Below are 25,897 nucleotides of genomic sequence, written 5' to 3'. Positions count from 1 at the left end.
TTTGACTATTTCCAATCTATTCTTCACCTGGTATTCTACTACTATTAGTTTTCTCTAGTTACTAAAGAAAAAAGAAAAAAAAATTAAATTTAAATAAATAAATAAATAAATAAATAATTCATATCTGTTCTTCTACTGTCCGTTCTCTTATTCGTTACCTCTCCTCACCTCTTGCCAACCTTTTGGCCGATGTCCGCTAAAAAGACCTTCGGACTCCTGGCTATCAGGGAGAGATCCGCCCATCAGCGCCTGTTCCCGCCAAAAACTCGGGACTGCGCAAATCCTGTAAGGAAAATGGCAGATGTATCAGATGACCTTGCTGGCGCCTGTAGGCCACAGCGGTCCTCTCTGTCGCCAGATACCGGTGAGGAGACTGGGCACAATTCATGCCACCAGCAATCCACCGAAGCAGGACGCAGGTGGCGGCACCAGAATCAGAGGCTTCCCTACAAGGAGGCCCCGTTGGTGAGAGAGCTTTCGCCCGGCAGCGCGAGCAAGGTAAGCCTGTGATATTTGGCCTCGCCCCCCCCCCAACTCCTTTCCCTAGCAGTTGGGTGTGCAGGAGGAGGACTGCCTCAGCGAGTATTGGGGCCGTGCCGAAAGGAACGTCAGCAGGAGTGGCCGCCCCAGAGCCTGTCGGAATCAGACGGGGAAGACGTGCAGGATGATGAGGCAGGCGGTGCTGAGCCCGTGGATGGGGCGTCGGAGCACCCAGAAGGCCATGAACAGCTCCCCCCGGTAAGATCGGGACTTGCTCAGGGGGGGAGGAGGTGAGTGCAGAGGCCCCCTATGTGGCCCCTACCTCAGGGCCTACTCCTACAAGGAATGTGGGGGTTCCCCCTGATGCTGCCACTGTAAAGGGCTGGATTCAGGAGGCCATTCAGGTCTCACTGGCAGCGGTGCTTAAAGTGCGGAAGCCTGCAAGGCATTGCAAGGCAGGCTGTGATCCATGTGTCGCCCTCAGACTCTCAGGAGGAGACGGTGCCCGCTAAGCAGCCCAGGGTGGCTATACGCCAGGTCTCTGTGCCCTTGTGTAGGGGGAGGTCTTCAGACGAGTCAGGAGAGGACTCCCCAGATTTATTGTGACCCAGGGTCAGGGGGTTGGAGACATTGCTGGGCAACCCAGACAAGGGGCCCTCCTCCTCGGAAGAGGGGGAGATTATTGAGGACTCTGCAGCAAACCTACACAGTCAGAGGCTCTCTCTTATGGTGGATTTTCAGCCACTAATTAACCAGCCTATTGCTGCGCTTGATCTGTAGCCAGTTACAGAGGAACAGATCTCTCCTGTGTCCAAGGGCTCCTTGGTGCTGCCTAAGGCTGAGGTACCACAGATTAAATCAGTGATACCTGAGGGCTTTACTAATACCATCAAGGAGGAATGGGCGGCTGTTGCGACTCCCAAAGCGTATGTTGGCATTGGCTTGCAAATTGTACAGCTTTGAGGAGGAGACTCTGGACTTGCTGAAGGTACCACTTAGGGATGCTCCCTTCGGGGCCCTACTTAGTAGCATAGGGTACCCAAGGATGGGGACTCCTCTAATAAGGAGCCAGGAAACAGAAAAGCAGAATCTGCACTGCGCAGGGCCCACGAGGCTTGAGCATTGGCCATCAGAGCTGACACCACTGCGTCCTTGGTGTCTAGAGCATCGGTCTTGTGGATCGGCGAGTTACCCAATGACCCTCCCGCTGATCAATCTAAGATGCGGCGTAAGCTACTTCGTCTGCAGAGGGCAGCTGCCTTTTCAGAGGCTGCTACTCTGGACAGTGTTCAGTTCTCAGCACGTGCGGTCAGTGCAGGTGTCCTGGCAAGAAGCAACATATGGCTAAAATTTTGGAAGTTGATAATACGTCTAGGGCTAAATTAGCTGCTGTTCCCTATGCTGGGGGGGAAGCTAACTGGGGATGAGGCCCTGAAAGAGGTCCTCATTGAAACTGCCATCAGCCCCTAGGAAGGAGGACAAGAGTTTTAATCGTAGACCGACGCAAACCTTCAGGGCGTTTAGACCTCAGTTTGTCAGAGGGAGCCTTTTAGGCCTTTTCGATCGCAGTGGAACAGATCCAGAGGCCAAGGCAGGCAAGGGTTCACTCAGCAGAACCATCATTCTTTCGGAAACCAGCAGCGGGGGCCCCAAGCAGCAGTCCTGACTCCCACTCAGGCAAAGTGGGGGTCTGCCATTTGGCCCGTTTGGAAAGAATCCATCAACAGGTGGGTTCTTTCCATTAGCCTACACGGGTACGAAGTGGAGCTGGCCAGCCCCCCAGGAAACAGATTCCTCCTTACCCCTAGATCCGGGAAACCGGAAAAGCACAAGGGGTTGTCCATGGACATTCAGTATCTGGTGGCTATAGGGGCCATAGAGGAGGTCCCACCTCTTCAGAGAGGCAAGGGCATCTATTCTGTGATTTTTACGGTGCCAAAAAAGGATGGATCGGCCAGGGCAGTTCTCAACCTACGCCCAGTCAACCATTTTGTGATAAAAAGGAGGTTCAGGATGGAAACCCTTTGTACCATCTCAGAGGCATTGCAGATGGGGGACTACATGGCTTCAATAGATCTCCAGGAGGCCTATTTACACATCCCCATTCATCCACGCAGTCGACATATACTCCACTTCTGCTACATGGGGAGGCATTATCAGTACAGAGCCCTTCCTTTTGGTCTCTCATCAGCCACCCGAGTTTTTATGAAGGTTCTAGTCTGCTAGTGGCCACTTTATGCACTGAGGGGGTCCACCTGTATTGTTACCTCGACAACTTGCTCAAGAAGGGGCAGTTCAGTCGGCTCTGTCCAGAACAATGTCTGTGTTACGTGCCCATGGGTTTCTGATAAATGTGGGCAAGAGTCACCTGATGCCCACACAGAGCCTTCGTCATTTGGGCATGGTAATGGACACCTCAGTAGGCAAACTGTTTCTGCCACAGGATCGGATGGAGGTCTTATCGTCACTGGCTCGTGTGATTGCTTCGAGACTGTGGGCCAGCCTTCTCAATCTAGCAAGTTTGTTGGGTCTCATGGTGGCGGCTATGGACTCGATGCCTTGGGCGAGGTTTTCATCTACGCCAGTTACAGTGGGCTTTCCTCCCTTACCAGCACAGGATTGCCCTCAAACGTGACAAAACATTCCTCTCTAGGTGTCTCTTCGCGAGTCGATTCGTTGGACGGCCTGGGGAACCTAGACAAGGGCAAGCTGTTCATAGAACCCGAGAGAGTGATGGTCACGACGGACACCAGTCTATCGGGCTGGGGGGCTCACTGTTGGAACAGTTCTGCCCAGGGGCTTTGGTCGTTGGAAGAGTTGCTCCATAGCATAAACTGGCTCGAGCTGCGGGCTGTCTTTCTGGCCCTAAGAGCCTTCACGCCCTTGGTGAAGGGAAGGAATATCTTAATGTGTACAGAACAACTTAATATCCATTCTGGACCATCATGTAAACGGAATTTCCAATGTTCGGGCAGATTGGCTAAGACGTTAGGAGATCCAGCCGGCAGAATGGGGCCTGCACCCTCAAGTATTTAGGTGGCTGACAGAGCGGCTGGGGTGTCCCCAGATAGACTTGTTTGCATATCCTCAGAATGCCAAGATTCAGAGGTTTTACTCACGTTTCCTGATGTTGGGGGCAGAAGAGATGGATACGCTATCGGTGCCATGGCCTCCGTTTCTGCTGAATGCATTTCCTCCAGTGCCGCTGCTCTCCCGTTGCCTCAGGAAGCTGCGGGGTTCCCGGGCATCCCTGATATTGATTGCGTCTTTTTGGCCCAGAGGGCCTTGGTTTTCCAAGATCGTCGACTTGACCGTAGGTCATCCACTCAGTTTGCCAGACCATCCAGTTCTGCTGTGTCGAGGTCCGATTTACCATCCTTGCATCTAGAAAGTGTTCAGCCAACAAGATTTACCAATCGACTTGGCGTAGTTTTCTGCGCTGGACAGCAAAGCTCTCCCTGCAGCTGGACAAGTGCAGGTCGAGGGGATTACTAGGTTTTCTTCAGGATGGCCTTGCGCTTGGTCTGAAACCCAACACGCTTAAACACCAGGCGGCGTGCTTGATCCAGATGTTGTTTCCTCATCAGCGTTTGTTCAGGCGTGGCACCCTCTTCTACGCAAGTTCTTGAGGGGGGCAGCTTTGTTGTCTCCTCTGGTCTGCCATCGTTTTCTGTCATGGGATTTGCATATTGTGTTGTGGGGTCTGCAGTTTCCGCCATTTGAACCACTTTGATCTGTATCATTGCAGATGCTGTCCTGGAAGGTGGCCTTTTTAGTAGCTGTAACATCAGCCAGGAGGGTTTCTGAATCGCAGGCTCTGTCAGTTCAGAGTAATTTGTGTAATTTCTCTAAGGACTCTGTGAGACTTATCCCGGATCCTTCGTTTATCCCTAAGGTAAAGTCTCAGTTTAATCGTGAGGCGGTCATTTAATTACCTTCTTTTTGTCCGGATGCTCGTCACCCTGCAGAGAAGGAGTGCAACCGGACGCAGGCTTTTCGTAAGTCAGATGCTCTTTTTGTGGCCTTTAAGGCTTCTAAGATGGGATGCAAGGTCTCTTCAGCCATTATTGCTCGATGGGTTCATTCATGCATTACGATGTTGTATGAAGCCCAGAAACTTCCGGTGCCTGGTCAGATTACGGCGCACTCAACTACATCGGCAGCCACTTCCGCTGTGTTATCTTCACCGGTGTCCCATGAAGAGATTTGCAAGGCGGCTACTTGGTCGTCGCCTTTTACATTTTCAAGGCATTACAAGTTGGATGAACATGAAGCTGCCAGAGCAGCATTTGGTCGGAGGGTCCTGCAACAGGTCCTTCCGGGTCAGTAGCTCCAGCTTGGGTATTTTCCCTCCCGTGGTTGGTGCTGTGGTATGTCCCAAGCTTGGGTGACCTCCTACACCAGCCGAGAAAGGTACGTTGGTACTCACCGTGAAGGTGTCTTCTGGCTGGTGTAGAAGAGGTCACCCAAGGCCCGCCCGGGTTGTGTTAGGCTGGAGCTGATGATCTGGTTGTAGGGGGACAGTTTTTCTGTCTTTCTCTGCATTATTGTTTGTATATTGTTGTATATTCTCTGTTGTGTTCTGTGGTTTTCATTCCGTTGCTTGAGCTGTTTTAAGCACTGAGGAGATCCGCCCACATGCACTGGGTTAAGGATCTTCAAGTATGACTACCTCCTGCCTTTTGGAGCATGTGGGGGGTGGGATGTAATCCCAAGCTTGGGTGACCTCTTCTACACCAGCCAGAAGACACTTTCACGGTGAGTACCAATGTACCTTTCTTGAGTAATGGCTTCCTTCTTGCCACCCTACCATGCAGGCCAGATTTATGGAGAGCTTGGGATATTGTTGTCACACGCACACTGTGACATGTCTTGGCCATGGAAGCCTGTTTCTCTTTCAGAATAAGCCACTGGCCACTTGGTTACCTCCCTGATCAGTCGTCTCCTCTCTCGGTCATCCAGTTTGGTAGGACGGCCTGATCTAGGCAGGATCTTGGTGGTGCCATACACCATCCACTTCTTAGTAATTGTCTTGGCCATGCTCTGAGGAATATTACCCAACCCCTGATCTATGCCTTCCCACAGCTTTGTTCCAGAGTTCTTCTGATAGCTCCATGGTGCTCATGGTTGGTCATGACTTGAAGATTGCTGTCCCTCAGTGCTCTCTGAGGAACTTGACAGAGCTTGAGCAGTTTTGTAAAGAGGAATGGTCTAATAATGACAAATCTAAGTGTTCAAAGTTGGTGGAGACATATCCCAACAGACTCATACCTGTAACTGCTGCCAAAGGTGCTTCCACCAAGTATTGACTCAGCGGATGGAAACATCCAGTTGTTACATTTCAGCTCTGTATTTTGGATGCATGCTTTCCCCAACAATAAACACATTTTGTTTCCTCTGAAAGGTGTGTGGACTTTGGTGTGTAGATGAGTGGAATACCAACTCATTTAAATGCATGCACTGATATAACAAAATGTGACAAATGTTTAAGGGGGTGTAGACTTTCTGTAGGTACTGTATAAACAGCTGCTGGGGCCTCTGTCGCTCACTCACTGACCTGAAACTCCCAGACCCAACCACAAAAGATAGACACATGCCATTTTCCCAGGCAGATTGCAGTCCTCGCCCAGATTACCAAACAATAAAATTAAAAATTGGCAAACTCCAGAAAAATCCATTAGGTTCTCAGAAAATGTGGGAAAACTCTCTCATTGGAAAGCATGAGTTAAGGTCAGGGTTCAAACAATGGCAGTTTCCTTGAGTACTTTTAGAGTACTGTTATAATTTCAACAGCACTAGTTTATGGAGCCCAAAGGATGACTTAATTAGATTGGCACTAAGACAGTTTTCTAGGCACAATGGACTTATATCTCATTGGATTGCAACTTCTGTGTTTGTTAGAGGTGATATAATTCCATGTTGATATTCTATCATAGCTGAACACTGCAACTGTCATGAATTTCCCACCCAAAGTCCCACATACTGGAAACTTAGGAAAGAGGGGAGAAAATGATATCAAGTAGTTATTTTTGAAGCTTTTGCCCTGGTTAAGCATCCATTGATACGATATAGAACCAAATGAGTAGATGATAGGAATAATAACCTTCCCCATCTGATGCTTGTTCCAGTCAACTGCTTCTCCATTGTCTTAGGGACAATTTCTGGGTCCATCTGAGCTCACAGTGACCAGTGAAATGTATCATCCATATACATACATACATATCTGTAGTACAGCATGTTTAGTTTCTTTCTTTTAAATTTCTTTGATCTCTCTTTGCCCTAGGCAGCACACATCTGCATTTGTTCCTTCAACTGGAAGAATTTATTCTTTTGGTCTTGGAGGTAATGGGCAGTTAGGCACAGGATCAACCAGTAACAGGAAAAGTCCTTTCCCAGTGAAAGGAAATTGGCTTCCTTATGGTGGCCAGATCCCACCAGATTCAGGTAACTTTACATTTACTTGAAACATATATTTGTTTAGAGTGGTGTTGGAGTGTTTCTAAAGAATGAGGAGCATTGTGATAATAGGCCAGGGACTGGGTTATTGGGTAGCACATCTGTGCCTCATCATATTTTTGTGATTGCTTTAATTGTGTAATTTTTATAGCATTGTTTTAATTTTTGTATGAACTGCCTTGAGATTATTTTAATGAAAGGCGGTATAGAAATTTAACAATAAATAAATAACAATAAATATCCACTATTATAGCAATAAATTCACCTTCTTGAAAGCACTGGGTCTGCTTAATGAGAATGCCTAAAAATAATTCTGAGTAAACTTCTAGCAGAAGGTTTTGTTGGTTTTTGCTGTTGAACACTAGCATGCAGCTTCACTCTTAGTTAACTGGTGTTGCAAATTTCTCGATTTGACATCATTCATTCCTAAGTAAAGGACCAGTTCCAATGTGATAACTCTGTGTTAAGTTATTCTCTTGATGCCAGTTATATCTTATTTTAATTATAGATGGTGGAGAATATTACTGTGTAAAGAGGATTTTCTCCGGTGGAGACCAAAGCTTTTCACATTACTTTACTCCAAGGGTATTTCATTTCATTTTTAAAATCTATAAACTGGCTTCAATATGGTGCTGGGAGCTAAACCTTGACTTGCTTTCCATTTGCTTAACTTCAGTACTCCTATGAAGCACATCTGTTACATTATCAGTTGCACATTATTTTATCTTAAGATAAACTTTACTTTTCTCAAGGCTTAAGTTGTTGGAATGTTTTAGAATTTAGTGGTGAAACATCTGTAATTTTTGTTTACAAGTTGTTAGGAAATATAAAGGGTTTGCCTCATTAACTGACAAAACAAAGCTCAGAATTAGCATATTAGAACACTGAATGTTTTCAGTTTGATGAACCACATATTTCTGGAATGCTAGAAAACAAAAACATTATACAATTATTTGATGTACCCAGAACTTCAGACAAAGATTTCTGGTTAAAAATAAATCAATACTTCCCCCACTATTTAAGCACATATTAGGAACTGGTGCGAGTGTGTATATGTGTGCGGATAGATAGATAGATAGTTTTGCTATGTGAGTTACTCTTTAGGTTAGGAAGGGCTATAAACTAGGAATATGAATCCATACAGATAAGCTGCCTTATGAACCATGTGCCACAGCTGAATGCCTGCAGTGGGATTTCCAACATGTTAGGTATAATATTTCCTTCTTCCTCACAGGACTGAGACATATTATTGCATATTTACAAAAACAATTTTTTTTGGCTTTGTTATGAAAACAGTCTTGTTTATTAATAATGGAAATCAGTTTTTAATTTCAGAGTATAATTAATAAAGCATATTTTATTCCGAAATGCCTTAATGCAACAAGGGAGATTCTTATGCCTCTTTGGATGTGTATCCAGTCTCCAATGAACTTAATGTACAACTGGTTGCAACAAGAAAGCATGACTGAACTCTGATTACCCTTATCCTCAAAAAGGGGGGAACCCTTCTTTATAAATCAGTTTATATTTTAAAAGATTTTGTCTAAGCCTTATGAAATATAGAAGACATCCAAAATTGTGTAGCTACTACCCATATGTAACATTAGAAAGTTGTTCTAGTAAGAACTAATAAGCTTACTTTCCTTTCACTTATCATCATTACAAGCTGCACCACTGAGGTGTCCCTGCGTGTCACTTACTGCAGCTGTTCCAAATTTGGTTCTAATCAGTTAGACAGTCCTCAAGTTAATACACTTGAGCCTCAAAGGTTTATGTATCCGCCATCTTGTATTGGGGTGGGTGACATCATCACAAACTACACCATTGGGGCATCCCTATGTGTCCATTCAGCTGCAGCAAAATTTGGTTCAGATTGGTTAAGCCATTCACAAGTTAGCTCACTTGCACCTCAAAAGTTTATGGTTCCACCATCTTGAATCAGGGTGGATGACATCACAAACTACACCACTGAGGTTTCCCTGTTTGTCACTCACTACAATGGTACCTGACTTGGTTCAAATCAGTTAGACAGTCCACAAGTTAGCCCACTTGCACCTCAAACGTTCATATGTCCTCCATCTTGAATTGGGGTAGATGACATCATCACAAACTATGCCATTCAGGTGTCCCTATGTGTACCTACAGTTACTGCAAATTTGGTTCAAATCAGTTAAGCAGTTTAAAAGTTAGCCCACTTGCGCCTCAAAAGTTTACGCGTCTGCCATCTTGAATCATTGTGGATGACATCATCACAAACTATGCCTTTGAGGTGTCCCTGTGTGTCACTCATTGCAACTGTACCTAATTTGGTTCAAATGGGTTAGGCAGTCCACAATTAAGTTGCTTGTGCCTCAGATATTCACAGAGCCGCCATTTTGATTTGGAGTACATGACATCGTCGCACACCATGCCATTAGGGCATCCCTATGAGTCCCTACAGCTGTAGCAAATTTGGTTCAAATTTGTTCAAGTTAGCCCACTTGCACCTCAAAAGAGTCCGCCATCTTGGACCAGGGTGGATGACATCACAAACTACGCTGTTGAGGTGTCTCTATGTCTCCCTACAACTGTACCCGATTTGGTTCATATTGGTCCAGGTGTTGCAAAGTTGATGAATGGTGGAGGACATGGACGAACACACGGACATGCACACAGAATGCTGGGTGATCTCATAAGCCTATTGGAAAGTAGGCTAACAAACTATACAGTAGTTGAAGATAGATGGAATTATGTACAGCTAGAAGAATAAAAGCTGTAAACAAAATCCTCACAACTCTAAAAACAGTTTTGTAGAAACAAGCCCTAATGAAAAAATAATATTTATATTTTGCTACTTAAATGTAGGATTTAGTACCAGCAGATGACTTCAGATGCCCTAATGCTGCAAAGCAAATTTGGACAGTGAATGAAGGCTTCATTCAGAGACTGCTGAACTGCTCATCTTCAGGATCAGGAAGGCTTCCTGTGGAGACAGCAAAGTAAGAAAAAAATATTTTTATGATTTTGTGGCACGTCCCACAAGCAATGCTGTTGTGTGCTTAATTCTGTCCTATTAAATCATTAATGTGCTCATGCATTTGAATTACTTGCTCATGCATCATAGACATTGTGAGCTTGAAGTTGCTCTTCACATTCTAAAGCCAGAAACTATGTAGGTAAAGTTCTCAGTGTTTGGAAACCCCTCAGTTGCTCTAACAATAACCAGCCAATAGTCTGAGCAACTTGTAGCATTTATTCTCACTTATGGAATGATGCATTTCAGATTCATGGACAGGATTTAATCCTCCCTAGATGAATGTGCTTTTACGTATTTACTTGTAGCTTGTATACCTGTCTAGTCTAGGACTGGGCAAGCCAATGAAACACAGAATTTTAGACTGTAACATGCCTTTTCCTTCTTGTGCACCCACAAAGTTACCTTTTGGGGGCCAAGTCTAGGTTTTGGATATATGACTACACCATTGTGTGCAGGCCTGATAAAATGGACTTCTCAGACCGATTCAGGCTAGGATGATGCATGGTTTTCTGGCACTTTGCACCAGTAGTGTGCCATGTTCTTGAGCAGGAGACTACGCAAGCCTGGTTTTGTTTTGTTTTTAATTAAGCCAAGAAGCCGTGGTGGGTTAGTCTGGGGAGATGTGTCTGGGGGAGCAAAAAAGTGGGTCTGGAGCGGGGGTGGCAATATCACAGGTAGCGGGCAGAGGGAGGTATGGCGGTGGGAGTTGGGCAGGCCGTTACAGGGGAAAACGGTCCAGGCAATTGAGGCCTGTTCCTTTTTCCGGCCCTTCTCCCAACCCTCTGACCCTAGGGAGCTCTGGGAACACTCCTTCGAGGATTAGGGTGCTGCTGCTGAATGCCAGGTCAGTTAACGCAAAAACATCTCTCATCCACGATCTGATTGTGGATGAGCGTGCTGACCTGGTATGTGTGACGGAGACCTGGTTGGATGCGCTGGGCGGGGTCGGTCTCTCTCAGCTTTGTCCTCCAGGTTTCCAGATCGTGCAGCAGCCCCGCCTCGAGGGTCGGGGAGGAGGCGTTGCAGTCATCTTTCGAGAGACCCTCCCCGTTTCCAGGTGCCCGGTCAGGCAATATCAGAATTTTGAGTGTTTGTCCTTGAGGGTGGGCCTCCGAGATAGGCTGGGGATTCTGTTGGTGTACCGACCACCCCGCTGCACTTCAGTCTCCCTACCTGAGCTGGCGGGGGTGGTCTCGGAGGTGGCCTTGGGTTCCTCCAGGCTCATTGTTTTGGGGGATTTCAATGTCCACGCTGAGGCCCCCCTAGTGGGTGTGGCTCAGGATTTCATGGCCTCCATGGCAACCATGGGCCTGTCTCAATTGGTATCGGGCCCTACCCACGTGGCGGGACACACTCTGGATCTGGTTTTTGCCGACCAGGAAATAAATGATCTGGAGGTGGGGGAATTTGAGATCACTCCCTTGTCATGGACAGATCATCACCTGGTGGGGTTTAGTTTGACTGCTCCGTCTGCCCTCTGCAGGGGTGGTGGGCCGATTAAGATGGTCCGCCCCCGGAGGCTTATGGATCCGCTTGGATTCCAGACGGCCCTCGGGGAGTTTCCAGTGTCCAGAGCTGGTGACCCTGTCGACGCCTTGGTTGATCTCTGGAATGGAGAGATGGCCCGGGCTGTTGACACGGTTGCCCCCAAGCGCCCTCTCCGGCTTAGTGGAGCCCGTTCCGCTCCTTGGTTTTCCTCGGAGCTTAGGGCGATGAAGCAACTCGGACGACGGCTGGAGCGACGCTGGAGGAAGAGTCGTCACGAATCCGATCGAACACGGGCTAGAACCCATTTTAGGGACTACGGCGTGGCGGTGGGGGCGGCGAAGAAACATTTTTTCTCCGCCTCCATTGCGTCTGCTCAGTGCAGGCAAACAGAGCTGTTTCGTGTGGTGAAAACATTGCTCCACACATCCCCCCGGACAATGGGGGAGGAGCCATCTACAGCTCTTTGTGATCGGTTTGCCTGTCACTTTGCAGATAAAGTCGCTTGCATCCGTGCTGACCTGGACTCCAGAGTTTTGGCAGTTCCGGCAGACGTGCCTTTGGTACCATCTGGTCCCGTTGTGTTGGATTCTTTTCGGTTGGTGCGGCCTGAGGATGTGGACAAGATCCTGGGCAGTGTGCGGGCGACTTCGTGCGCTCTTGACCCTTGCCCTTCATGGCTAATAAAAGCTGCCAGGGAGGGGACAGGCAGATGGCTGGAGGTGATGGTTAATGCTTCATTAAGGGAGGGCAGGATGCCATCGTGCCTTAAGGAGGCGGTGGTAAGACCTCTATTAAAAAAGCCCTCCCTTGATCCCTCCAGCCTGGACAACTATAGACCTGTGTCTAACCTGCCCTTTTTGGGCAAGGTGATGGAGCGTGTGGTGGCGTCCCAGCTGCAGAGGGTCTTGGATGATACGGATTATCTGGACCCTTTTCAATCTGGCTTCCGCCCCGGGTATGGGACTGAGACTGCCTTGGTCGCTCTAGTGGATGACCTACGCCGGGAACTAGACAGGGGGAGTGCGTCCCTGTTGGTTCTGCTGGACCTCTCGGCGGCGTTCGATACCATCGACCATGGTATCCTTCTGGGCCGCCTCTCGAGTATGGGAATCGGAGGCACTGCGTTGCAGTGGTTCCGGTCCTTTCTTGAGGGGAGGGTCCAGAAGGTGGTGCTGGGGGACTACTGCTCGGCCCCGTGGCCGTTGGCCTGTGGGGTCCCGCAGGGTTCGGTCTTGTCCCCCATGCTGTTTAACATCTACATGAAGCCGCTGGGAGAGGTCATCCGGGGATTTGGACTGAGTTGTCAGCAATATGCGGATGACACTCAGCTCTATCTCTCCTTGTCATCTGATCCTAGGGAGGCGGTGGATGTCCTGAACCGGGGACTGGAGGCCGTGATGGGTTGGATGTGGGCTAACAAACTGAAATTGAATCCGGATAAGACGGAGGTGCTGTTGGTCAGTAGGAGAGCCAATCGGGATGTGGAGATTTTACCAGTTCTGGATGGGGTTGCACTCCCCTTGAAGGAGCAAGTACGCAGCTTGGGGGTACTACTGGACCCGGCTCTGCTCTTGGAAGCTTAGGTGGAGGCGGTGGCCAGGGGTGCCTTTGCACGGCTTCGGCTGGTGCGCCAGCTGCGTCCCTTTCTCAAGAAGGCAGATCTGGCCACAGTTACCCACGCCTTAGTCACGTCGCGGCTGGATTACTGTAACGCGCTCTACGTGGGGCTGCCCTTGAAGAATATCAGGAAACTGCAGCTAGTGCAAAACGCGGCAGCGAGGGTGTTATCCAGAGCTGCCCGTTGGGAACATATCACCCCCATTTTGAAAGAGCTGCACTGGCTACCGGTTCGTTTCCGGGTCCAATTCAAGGTGCTGGTTTTGACCTTTAAAACCCTAAAAGGTTTGGGCCCAGGGTATTTGAGGGACCGCCTGCTCCCAAGGGTTGCTGCCCGCTTGACGAGGACATCTGAGGGGGCCCTGCTCCGGGTGCCGACAATGAGAGAGGCCCGGCTGTCGTGCACTCGGGACAGGGCCTTCTCTGTTGCTGCCCCCAGGCTTTGGAATGCTCTCCCAGTGGTCATTCGCTCCTCGGACTCCATCATGGCTTTTAGAAAGCTTGTAAAGACTTGGCTTTTTACCCAGGCTTTTACATAATCGTTTTTACTGCTGCTTCTGGGTGTTTTTATTTCTTGTATTGTTTTATGCCTGTTTTTATATGTTTTTATACTCTTAGCATGTTGTTTTTATTGTGTTTTTATTGTATGTTTTTAACTTTTGTAAACCGCATTGGGGCTATATTTTAACGAAAGGCGGTATAAAAATGTAAAAATAAATAAAATAAATAAATAAAAATATCTTTCATGCACATTCTGCTGCTGGAAGGGTGCATGTGACTTGGTGTAAAATAATATGTGGGATTATGGGATAGACATGTATGTATATATCTGGTCAAGGAACTTCTTTGTAGTAGGAGGATGTAATGGTACAACAGTCTAATAAGATGAGCCTGATTTTATAGCTATTCAGTCTTGGCAGGTAGATGGGGTTCAGAAGAAAATTAAAAGAAAATGAGCTTGAAACATTGTGAATCTTCTGGACTTCATCAGAATTTTAAAAAGATAATACGGTCTATGTTTTCAAAATGTATAACCAGTCCTTTTGTGAAAGAAGCTGTGTTGGGATGAAGTGCCTTAAACCCTTGCAGGGAACTGGTGTGGATAGTATCCCATTTGAAGGAGAAAATGTAAAACTCCACATTCCAGATCAGGTCAGCATTAATGAGGTTAAGTGCCCCAAGGGTATTTCATCCTCCCGGCCCTGTAATAGCTGTAAAATTGCAGTTTATACTAATATGGATATTGGGGTATTGACAACCCCTATTACATTGCATGAGGAAACTGGAAGTACTATGCAATTATGGTGCTATTGATCAAAGGGACCCCACAAAATGCTATTGTAATAATGTCAGCACACTTTATAGACGCTTAGATTGGAACCTGTTCCTTTTATTTCTTGTGGGAAAGGGGTACGGAGGCTGAACACAAAATATATTTTCCATATTTGTAATAGACAAAGTTCTTACTTTTCTCAGTGTTTCTATAAACGATTTTTGTGGGTACAAGCACCCTGACTTATCTATATAATTTAAAAACCAGGGGTTCCCAAACCATGGTTTGGAAGATTATGAACAAGCCATGTGCTTCCTCCTCTTCCCTCCTCAGTCACAGGACTTAACTCCTTACTTCCTGTTTGAATTGAACCACTTTTTCCCATGATGTAGGGATTTCTCAAATTGCAGTTTGCCAGCTTTCGGTGTCATGGTGAATCAGTTTACTTGAAATGGGAAATAAGCCATTTTAAGAGTGGGGAAGGGAGAAAATCTTAATTCATGATGGTTTTGGAGGATTGTTTGAATGTGGCCCATGTGTAGTTGACCATTAATTTAAGGATGCACATGATCGCATCTGTTAAATTCACTATTAAATGTGTTTAGCTTTGTAGAAGTTTATCTCTTGAGAAACTTGAACACTTGAGGGGTTCAAGTGTTGTATTAGTGGTGAATTTTATATTTGAATGTGGCCATCCTTGACTTTGGTTGGCCTGCCCTTTAAGGACTAAATTATTCTAAATGAAATTGGAAATATTATAAATTGTAAGAAGTTAAAACTCGTTGGCCTAAATGTTGTTTTCGTCTTACTACCTTGTGTCTTTGTTCCTATTGTGTCCTCTTAATTCCAGTATCTGCCAAGCATATGTATTGTGACAGAACTGATGGCCTTCTGGCTCTCCAGTTTAATAAGAAGTTGACTTATTCTAGATGTAAATATTGTGAATTGTTATTTTTCTATAAACAAATCAAGTTGTCTGTCCCATTTCATTTAGTATTTGTCTAATAAATTTGGTAACCTGCCTCCGAAAGCATTGCACTGGAAAAGTGGCTTGCAATAGAACAAGAAACAATAATAAACTGAAATTACAAAAACAAAGCAATTTAAAAGAATCATAGCCATAATTAGCTAATGATGATATGTCACCAGCAATCACTACAAACTGTTTGAACTTGTATAACGTTTTCTTACTCTTGCTTTTAATAGTGAAATAGATGGAACATTTTCCTCAGCTGGCTGCCTAAATGGAAGCTTTTTAGCTATCAGGTGAGTGGGTAATGTTTATTTTACATTCCCAAGCTACATAATTGAATGTAAAGTTTGAAAACAATTCAAAATTCAACATTCATTTGAAAGTATAGAGAGCAAACTGTGGAAAGCAGAATCTTCTTTCCCCCCTTTTATTTCCATAGCAACGATGATCACTACAGAACTAGTGCCAGATTCTCAGGGATTGATATGAATGCTGCTCGACTTCTCTTTCATAAACTTATACAGCCAGAGCACCCTCATATATCTCAACAGGTTTGTTCTGAGAAACCTTCTTGAATCTATTAAATTATTACTAATTTAACAGTTTTTACACCACTTCTGCTCAGGGTGGTTTACAATAAAGTCTCAGTTCTGTTATTACCTAGATGTCACACTGTTATTTACTGTATTAAACCATTCATGGTTCTCTTTATTGTGAAATGAATAAATTTAGATTTGTCATGCAATAAATTTTATTTGATTGATATTTTTTAGAAGTATATGTTAAGCTAGCATCTCTAGAGTAGTGTCACAGAGTTGCCAAATTTTTGTGATTCTTAAAGAAAGAGAGAAAAAGAAAAATACTCTTCCCAGTGTTCAGTAAGTACAATTTTTGGTAATGTTGTATGTCAGAACAGAAATGAATGGCTAGCATAAGTTTTAGCTTTCATAATTCTTGTTAAGTAATAACTTTAAAACATTTATTGTGATTATGCTTATTGAAGAAATGTTTTATAATTTTTTTTGATATTTTATACATTTGCACTTTTGTGCAAATGAAGTTTATATTAAACTTTAAGTATAATTTGCCCTTATTTGTGTTACATTTGTCTTGCACAACATTTCTAGGTGGCAGCTAGTCTAGAGAAGAATCTTATTCCTAAACTGACCAGTTCCTTGCCTGATGTTGAAGCCCTAAGACTATTTCTAACCCTACCAGAATGTCCATTAATGAGCGATGCAAACAATTACATGACACTAGCTATTCCATTTGCAACTGCCATTGTAAATCTAGAAAAAGCACCACTGAAAGTACTTGGTAAGATTTTCTTTTAATTTGGTTTTTCAAATTGCAAAAGTGAAGAAGTTTGTGAAGCTTCCAGCAAGCATATGCAATCTCTCTAACTGCTTTTGCAATCTGCTTATCCATCTATTTATTTCACTGTTAAAAGGAAATATTGCTTCATGTATATCTCCATATTTCTGAGAGTGTAGGTTTAACTATGACTTAGTTCATATGGTTGTATTCTAAGAGCCTCTTCTGTTCATGTAACAGGGAGGGGTGATTTTGGGCCATTGCCTTCATCTGCAGCCCCCTATATCCCCAGAAGGATGCTCCTGAGGGTTGGGGGACCAACGACAACAGATTTGTGCAGGGCACGGGGGCTGCAGAGGGAAGGGGACATCAGTTTTAAACAAAAAACAAAAAAAACCCTCCCTCTGCCCTTTTATAAATGGAGCCTCTTCATCAAATGGGAAAAGTTCACTGAATACAACTGATAATTTTTGGCCCTATTTGTTTTTAGATATTGTTGCTTAAGGATCTGTTGTGATCTGTTGAGATCCATAAGAATGGGTACTGTGCCTGCACAGGATTCTAGTGGTGGAATGCTGCAGCTTCTCAAGGCGTCTGTGCCCCGCCTTCACGCCTCCAGCGTGGTGCTGTTTAAGGCAGGCTGGATGCCATGTTTCTCAGGGTCCCCCCCCCCCCCCCCAGTAGTTGCGATTAGACCTTGTGCTGCCATTCCTCATTCGGATTAGTTCCTCTTTTGAAGGTTCACGATCCTTAAAAAAGGGGGGGATGGGGTTTTTTGGTTATTGACTGCGACAATGGTTCTACTGACAATGGATCAGACTGACTATGGTTGAGGAGAAAAAAACCTTTAAGAGGTGTAAAGGCTGCAACGCAAAACTCCCCTCAAAAGATCTCCATGACTTGTGCCTTATTTGTTTGGGCAAAGGGCATAACATCTCTTTGTGCAAGGTCTGTCTTGTCTTTCTTGAAGTAAATGAGTAAGAATTGGGCTCTTTGGCTTTGTGCCGCAATCTACGATAATGTATTGAGCCCGTCAACACTTGGAGAGCCCCTCCCAATGACGTCAAGGTCGACATAGATGACAACACCAAGGAATGCTCCGTCAAAACAATTGAAGCCCTCAGTGTCCTCTTCAACTTCAAAGACTTTCAAGAGCCCTAATCTTCCAAGTTTCTCACATGGGTGCGCTTTGGCAGAGCATTCAAAGTTGAAAGGAAAGAGGCTGTCTGAGGAAGACTCCACTTCAGCACCTAGACCAAAGAAAGCGAAGACAATTGATTTGACCAGCTCGAACCCCTCTCTATCAGGTCTACAAACTATTGAGACTGAGTGCCCTAAGATGCCGATGTCGAGGGAACCCCTTGACATCGAACAGCCATCAACGCCAAAGACTTCGATGTCGAGAGCAAGGTCTGTTTCACTGGTGCCTACTCCAGTCATCTGCACCCTTGACACTGATGTTTCGATGTCTAGATGTTCTGTTGATACCAAAGACTCTGATTTCAACGTTGCTGCCAATGTCTAAGCAAGTCAGGCCTCAATATTTACCACCGGCTCTGCCCTTCGATATCAAAGATGGAGATGATGATAGAGACACCGGTTTGGACCCTACTACAGCCCGAACTCTGCTCTCCATCCTGGATTTGAGTGCAAACACGCCTTCAACAACGACTTTTAAGGGGTTTCTACCCCAGACTGTGGGTGGCCAAGGCAACCTTGGTTTCCACAGGTACTCAAACTGTCAAGAAACAGGCACCACAGGTTGCCACAAGAAACAGATCTTCTAACACAAGACAACGACCAAATATTACATCCAGAAGTGCTCAAGCTATGCCTGACAGCATAGTGAATAGGCTTCTAGCAAAGAGAATTGCTTAACCAAAGAAAGCCTTCCACAAGACGTAATTACTTGGGAAAGTGGCTGCGTTTCAAAAACTATGTGAAACTCGGAGGTTTTAACCTGAAACAGGCTACAATTGAAGAGGTTCTTCTCTACTTGACAACCTTGAAATCTCAGGGTTTGGCGAATGTGTCACTGAAAGTCCATCTAGCAGTGCTCTCATCAAAACATCCTGGCTGAGAAGGCACAGCACTCTTCTCATACCCTGAGAGCAGAGCTCTTCTAAAATGCCTCATTAACTTATACCCACCTATTCGAACTCTGGTGGAACAATGAAGCATATCATCGGTCCTCTCAACCTTGACTCAAAGCCCTTTTGAACCACTAAGCACTGCTTCTATCAAATTAGTAACGCTGAAGACAGCCTTCCTTATAGCCATAACAATGGCTAAACGAGTTAGTGAACTAACAGCTTTGTGTATAGACTCACCTTTTACCAGGATTTATCCTGACAAAGTGATAGATCCCAACTTCCTTCCCAAGGCAGATTTTCACCTTAACCAAGATATCGTCCTTCCAACATTCTTCAAGGATCCTGCCATGCCTTTGGAGCAAGCTATGCATTCCCAAGATGTGCGGCGAACCTTGCTATACTTCCTAGATCGTACAAAAGGTTTCAGGACCACCAAACGCCTTTTTGTTACTTACAAAGGCTCAGCTAAGGGTTCCTGCATTTCTAGACAACAAATGTCCCCCTGGCTAGAGAAACTAATTATATTGACTTGTAGATCACAGAACTTGTAGATCCTCCCAAAAGCTATCAAAGTTCACTCCACCCATAATTTTTTTTTTAATCCTTATCTGTTCTTTTGATGTCAGTCCATAAATATTTATGCAATCCTTCTGAAAGACCTGTCTCCTCCATGGACATAATCCAATCAGAAAGGAGAGCTGGTCTTGTAGCAAGCATGACTTGTCCCTTTAGCTAAGCAGAGTCCACCCTGGTTGCATATGAACGGGAGACTTGATGTGTGAGCACTGTAAGATATTCACCTTAGGGGATGGAGCTGCTCTGGGAAGAGCTGCAGGTTCCAAGTTCCCTCCCTGGCATCTCCAAGATAGGGATTTCTGCCTGCAACTTTGGAGAAGCTGTTACCAGTCTGTGTAGACGATACTGAGCTAGATGGACCTATGGTGTGACTCAGTATAGGGCAGCTTCCTATGTTCACACTTATCTGGTGTAACTTTTAAGGACATTTGAAAAGCAGCAACGTGGTCCACAGAGTTACCATTCTTCAAACACTACACCATAGACATACACTCTGCTGCTGAGGCAAGCTTCGGGAGAAGGGTTTTAAAGCGGGTGTTACAATGACTGCTACTGCACCCTCCTCCATAGGCAGCTAGCTAAATATCCATTCTTATGGATCTCAACAGATCACAATCCAGATAAACAGGTTGCTCACCTGTAACGTATGATCTGGTAGTGATCTGTTGACATCCATAAGACTCTCCTGAACCACCCTGCTACAGTAGTGTTCCACTGTGAGTGTAAGGAGTATGTATGGAGTAAGATCCCAAAAGTGAACTCACCAACTAAGGGTGATGGTCCTCATCGGCAGTTGTCCAAGAACTGAGGAACATGGCATCTGGCCCGCCTTAAATAGCACCACGCTGGAAGTGTGGAGGTGGGGCGCAGACGCTTAGAGTAGCTGCATCATTCCACCATGCTGATCCTGCACAGGTGCAGTACCCATTCTTATGGATATCAACAGATCACTACCAGATCATAAGTTACAGGTGAGCAACCTGTTTTTATAATGAAGCTAATATTTTAAATTTCTTAGGTTCTGTTTATATCCATGATGCTTAACAAAATGTATTCTGGGCAACACTGTTCCTTACTACTATTGTATTTCAGGGATCCTTCCCCAAAGGGATCAACTTTCTTGCAACTTTCTTAAGAGTGTGTCAGGCTCTGAAGTGGGACATGGTTGTAGAACTTATGTAAAATTGCATTGCTGGTTTTTCTTTACTATCAAGTCTAAGAACTAGAACTCCCTCTCCCTGAATATTGAAACTATGTATGTATGGAGTGGAAAATGGACAGTCTACCTTACTGAGAGCTAAACAACTGATGAACTGAGAATACATAAGGAATTCATTGTATAAAAACCCAGTGGAATGGTGCAATATTTTTGTTAGTATAACTGCAAGTAACTAGATTTCTCTCCTCCACCTTTATTTATAGAAAACTGGTGGTCGGTACTGGAACCTCCATTGTTCCTCAAAATAGTGGAGCTTTACAAGGATGTTGTGGTCCACCTTTTGAAACTGTACAAGATGGGCATCCCTCCTTCAGAGCAAAGAATCTTCACTAGTTGTCTACACACTGCTCTCAAAGTTTTGGAAGTTTTGCATAGGGTATGTCTTAGCGGTTTTAGATCTTTAATTTTAAATTGCCTTATCCATTTTATCAGATGTACAGGAATACAGAACACAGAAGTCTGCCTTATACCGAGTCAGACCACTGGTCCATCTAGCTCAGCGTTGTCTGTACAGACTGGCAGCAGCTTCTCCAAGGTTACAGGCAGGAGTCTCTCTCAGCCCTATCTTGGAGGTGCCAAGGAGTGAACTTAGAACCTTATGCATGTAAGCATGCAGGTGCTCTTCTCAGAGTGAACCCATCCCTTGAGGGGAATATCTTATGGTGCTCACACATGTAGTCCATGCTCACATAGTTACATGCTCGCACATGTATTATTTAATACATTACATGTAGTCCATCATTACTTGACTTTCATTGGATATTCAGTTAAGGTTGTTCTTCTCACTACCTTCTTCTCACTTCTCTTAAGTTGTTCTTCTCACTACCTTCTGGCTATTTAGACACTAAGAATTTGTATTATAAATAATTTGTTTACTGCTGGATAGAGTAATTCCTTGTGTTCTCATGAAAAGAAATGCAAATAGAATTTGATAGGATTTTTAAAAGCAAATTCAGTGAAACAGCTCATGCTTTGATTTAACACATCAGAATTGGTACCTTCATGCAGATAGTTACAGTACAGTGCATTGCTTTCCTTGCAATGCTTCTCTTGTAAATAACTGAAGAGATAAAGACACTGACATTAATGAGTAATTGCTTAAAACCTGAATCCTAGTTCCATATCGGAGGCTAGACAGAATCCACTGTTGATGTATGTGGGCCAAAATATCACAAACTTGTAGTTATATTCATATATGGCTACTAAAAAAGTGTTGAATGATTAGATCTTCATGGTGGTCCAGTATCCTTCACAGTGTGGGCTCTGCTCTTGTGCAGCGGTCCCTGCAGAAGGGTTCACAAGTTCCTTGAAGCATTCTGAAGCCTCACCCTTTGCACGTGGAGAGCGCTTGGTATTATTGGTGCAAGAGTGCTCTCTCCCTTAGTTCCTTTCCGTCAACCAAATAAATCTGTTTTCCAGGAACTGGGGATGACGAAGAGGTGAATTGCAGGGAAGCACACACAACGGCAGTTGTGTGAGCTTCCCCGCAATTCACTCCTTCGTCGTCCCCAGTTCCTGGAAAACAGATTTATTTGGTTGATTACTTGGCTTATTGGACTTCTGGAACAGTTTTGTCTACTCTTTACCTCGTGTCTTGGATTTCTCTAATTTTCAGTCTAATGGACTCTCTTTAAAAAAAAAATAAAATTCAAACGGTGTTCCTCCTGCTGCAGGACCTTGCCCTCCTCTGATAGGCACAACTTTTATCTTCTTTGCTTTGGAGAGGTCCACATCAACCAGTCTTGTAAAACTTGTTTGTCCTTCTTGAAACAAACTGGAAGAAGTCAAGAGTTGTGCTTGAGGGCTGCTTTATACAAGACTGCCCTGTCCCCTTTGACCCCGATGTTGTCGACATCATCGACATTGTCGAAGCCGAGCTCGGCTTCTAAACCTCAACAATAAACCTGGTGCTTTCAAGAAACCTCAGGATCTCCCTAAGGAATCCCATCAGAACTACCAGAAGAAACGCAAGCACTAGAAGGGTGATTCATCGCTGTTGGCCAAACGCCATAAGGTGTCCTCAACATCATCAGCATTGATGTTGTCGACACTGCCATTGACTGCAGCGACCTCTACCAAGCCAGCCCTCTCTTCATCCACTGGACTGATGCCTTTGATTCCAGCTCCAATGTTGGCTGCGAAATCTGTCTGGCCGTGCTCGTCATCCAAGTTGCTGCGTCCACTTCCATCGTCAATGCCGTTGACACTGACTCCATCTGCAATCCAAGTGTTCTGTTTCCATTCTTCGTTTTCCTCTCCAGAGATTATTGAATGAACTTTGTCCGCTCCTCCATCAACGTTGAAATCATTTATTCCACTTATATTTGGCAAAATGATTCAGGTGCTACTAGACAACTCCACAGCAATTTCATATATAAACCATTGGGGGGCACAGTCTCCAGGTCCCTCTACAACCTCACCATTCATCTCTGGCCCTGGTGCATTCGCCACCAATCTACCACCCAGTTCTCCACCCAAGGGGTGCCGACAGTATCTTAGAGGTGATGTCAGCGGAGAGATTGATGCAACTGCCAATATGAATGGGAGCTACATGGAGACGTCCGTACCACTCTCTTCCAAAAGTGGGGCTTCCCCAAGTGGACCTATTTGCTACCCAGCAAAAAAAAAAACGCTCTCTTTTCTGCTCCAGGGCTGCAGTGGAAGGACCATCTGCTCTACCTTTTTCCACCCTCTCCTGTCCAAAGTCTTAAGCAAATTCCTACTCCACAAAATGAAATACATTCTACTTACGCCATGGTGGCCGAGGCAACCCTAGTTTCCTCTCCTGTATGCGATTGTCTCAGGGGATCTCACCGTCATCTCCACCAGTGTCTGGACCTCCTACACTAGAACAATAGCAAGGTCCTTAACCACAGTCTCAGAACCCTGAATATGACTGTGTGGAGGCTAAACTTTTAGATAACATCCTTCTTCATGAAAGCCTTCACCAGGCGCAATTACCGCTACAAATAGAAAAGATTTTCTATTTATGCACGGTCCAAGGGCTTTGACCCATCTACAGTGTCTGTATGCCAAGTCCTTCTCTACCTTACCTCTATCAAATAATCTGGGCTTTCTAATTCCTCTATTAAAGTACATATGTCTGCCCTTTCTGCTATGCATCCTAGTTGGGGTTCTAAATCTCTTTTCTCCCACCCTGACTGCAGAAGATTTCTGAAAGTGCTAAATAACCTTTTTTTCTCCAGTTAGGAAGCCAATTGAGCCCTGGAGCATTTCTCTAGTCCTCTCAACTCTCACTGAGGCTCCTTTTGAGCCTCTGTCCTCAACACCGCTCAAATTACTCCCTATGAAAACAGCATTCCTAATCGCTAACACCATCTCCAGAAGAGTTAGTAAACTGACTTCCTTGAGGATCAGTGTGTGTTTTACCATCTTTTATCCCAACAAAGTAGTCATGTGCACTGGCCCCACTTTCCTACCCAAGGTAGTCTCCAACTTCCACATCAACCAAGACATTATTTTACCTACCTTCTTTTATAAACCCAATTTTGCCTCTTGAACATTCACTGCATTCTTTAGATGTTCTCAGGGCACTTTTAATTTACATGGACAGGACAAGGCTTTAGGAAATCCAACAGACTTTTTGTAACTTTTGATAGTCCCAATAATGGCCAGTCTGTCTCCAGACAAAGATTATCTGAATGGCTGGTCCAGGTTATCTTCACGTGCTATGAGAAGCAAGGGGTAACAGCACCTTCTACTATCGAAACACATTCCACCAGGGCAATGGCCACTTCAGCTGTTCACCTGTCCAGAGTTAGCTTCTCTGATATTTGCAAAGCCGTTATTTGGTCTACTGACCTACCCTTTGTCAAGCATTGCATTCTAGACACTCGCTCTGTGGCTGAGGCTGGTTTTGGGTATGCAGTCCTTAATAAGGTCCTTTAACTTCATCCTTGAACCCTCCTTTTGTTGAGAGCTCGCTAATTACCCATGTTGTGAAGGATACCGACCACCACAAGGATAAGCCGATTGCTTATCTGTGACTTTTGAACTTTTGGTGGCCCTGTACCGTTAACAATACCCACCCAGCTTCCCTTGTTAACATAAGTACACATGATGTACTTAATATAACTTACCTGCCTTATGGAATATGAACTCCGGTTTACACAGTGCCTGTCCAGGAACTGAGGGAGACAGTGCACTGGTGCCAAGAATACTGAGCGTACTCTGCATGTGAAGGGCAGGGCTTCAGAGCGCTTTGAGGAGCTTGTAAATCTTTCCGTGGGGACTGCTGTGCAGGCACAGAGCCCACATTATGAATGATACCAGACCACCAAAAGGTCAAAAGTTTCAGATAAGCAACCTGTTTTTCTTTTGGTTTATGAAGTGAATCTGAAATACATCTGGTTTTAGTATGCCATAGAGGTGTATATATAGGTGTGCTATAGCTGACATGTATTTATAGACAAAAATGATTAAGAAGGAACAAAACAGGAAATATCTTTACATCTATATCTGTTCCAGTTGTCTTGCTGTAAATGCCTTTTTAGCAGTAAGCGATGTAGACACATCAGCATATGTCTTTTTCAGCAGATTGCCTAGAATAGCCTCATTCAACTGTTCTTCTTGAGTCAAATGCAGGATCTGTTCTGTCTTTTAGATATTTCGTATGAAGTACTGCATTGACTTTAAAAAAGAAAAATTGTGTGTTTGTTCAGTTCTCCTTTTCTAAAAGTTGCCCTGTCCTCTGAATTTCTCTGTACACTTATTTATGCATTTTGATATAGTATTTATAAAGCAGAACTGTCTTTGCTCTGTCAGATATATATGATTATTTGTAAAGAATGTAGGCTTGCATAGCTGGCAATATTTCATATTTAAAACCTCAGAACAGTGGTAAATATGCTGGTAATCTCCTGACTGGATTACTGCACTGCGCTCTATGTGGGGCTGCCCTTGTATGTAGTCCGAAAACTACAGTTGGTCCAGAATGCAGCAGCCAGGTTGGTCTCTGGGTAATCTCGGAGAGACCATGTTTCTACCGTATTGAAAGAGCTACACTGGCTGCCGATAAGTTTCCGGGCAAAATACAAGGTGCTGGTTATAACCTATAAAGCCCGAAACAGCTTGGGCCCTGGGTATATAAGTAAATGTCTTCTTTGTCATGAACCCCACCGCCCATTGAGATTATCAGGAGAGGTCTGTCTGCAGTTGCCACCGGCTTGTCTGGTCGCTACTTGGGGATGGGCCTTCTCCACTGCTGCCCTGAAGCTTTGGAATGTGCTCCCTTCTGAAATAAGAACCTTCCCATCTCTGAAAACTTTTAAAAAGTCTTTAAAGATACATCTGTTCACCTAGGCATTTAACTAAATATTGTTTTAATAGGTTTAACATTGTTTTAAAATTTTAAATTGTAGTGTTTAAATTT

General features: G+C 44.8%; 1 protein-coding gene across 8 annotated transcripts in view; it reads left to right on the top strand.

Annotated features, from left to right (window-relative positions):
• The window catches only part of HERC4 (HECT and RLD domain containing E3 ubiquitin protein ligase 4), a 69,290-nt gene that overhangs the window by 18,723 nt on the left and 24,670 nt on the right, over positions 1–25,897 (top strand). For all 8 annotated transcript variants that reach the window (XR_008319107.1, XM_053307471.1, XM_053307469.1 and 5 more), the window contains 7 exons: positions 6,764–6,924; positions 7,445–7,521; positions 9,781–9,914; positions 15,537–15,596; positions 15,743–15,854; positions 16,431–16,620; positions 20,709–20,881. Coding sequence is in view for 7 of the 8 variants with exons in the window: in XM_053307471.1 (XP_053163446.1) it covers positions 6,764–6,924; positions 7,445–7,521; positions 9,781–9,914; positions 15,537–15,596; positions 15,743–15,854; positions 16,431–16,620; positions 20,709–20,881 (907 nt within the window). In the remaining variant the exon portion in view is untranslated. The remainder of the gene's footprint in view (positions 1–6,763; positions 6,925–7,444; positions 7,522–9,780; positions 9,915–15,536; positions 15,597–15,742; positions 15,855–16,430; positions 16,621–20,708; positions 20,882–25,897) is intronic.

The sequence above is a fragment of the Hemicordylus capensis genome, chromosome 3 (assembly GCF_027244095.1).
Source record: "Hemicordylus capensis ecotype Gifberg chromosome 3, rHemCap1.1.pri, whole genome shotgun sequence".
Classification (NCBI taxonomy): Eukaryota; Metazoa; Chordata; class Lepidosauria; order Squamata; family Cordylidae; genus Hemicordylus; species Hemicordylus capensis.
Note: the sequence above shows the minus strand (reverse complement) of the source record. Positions and strands in the feature narration are given on the sequence as shown.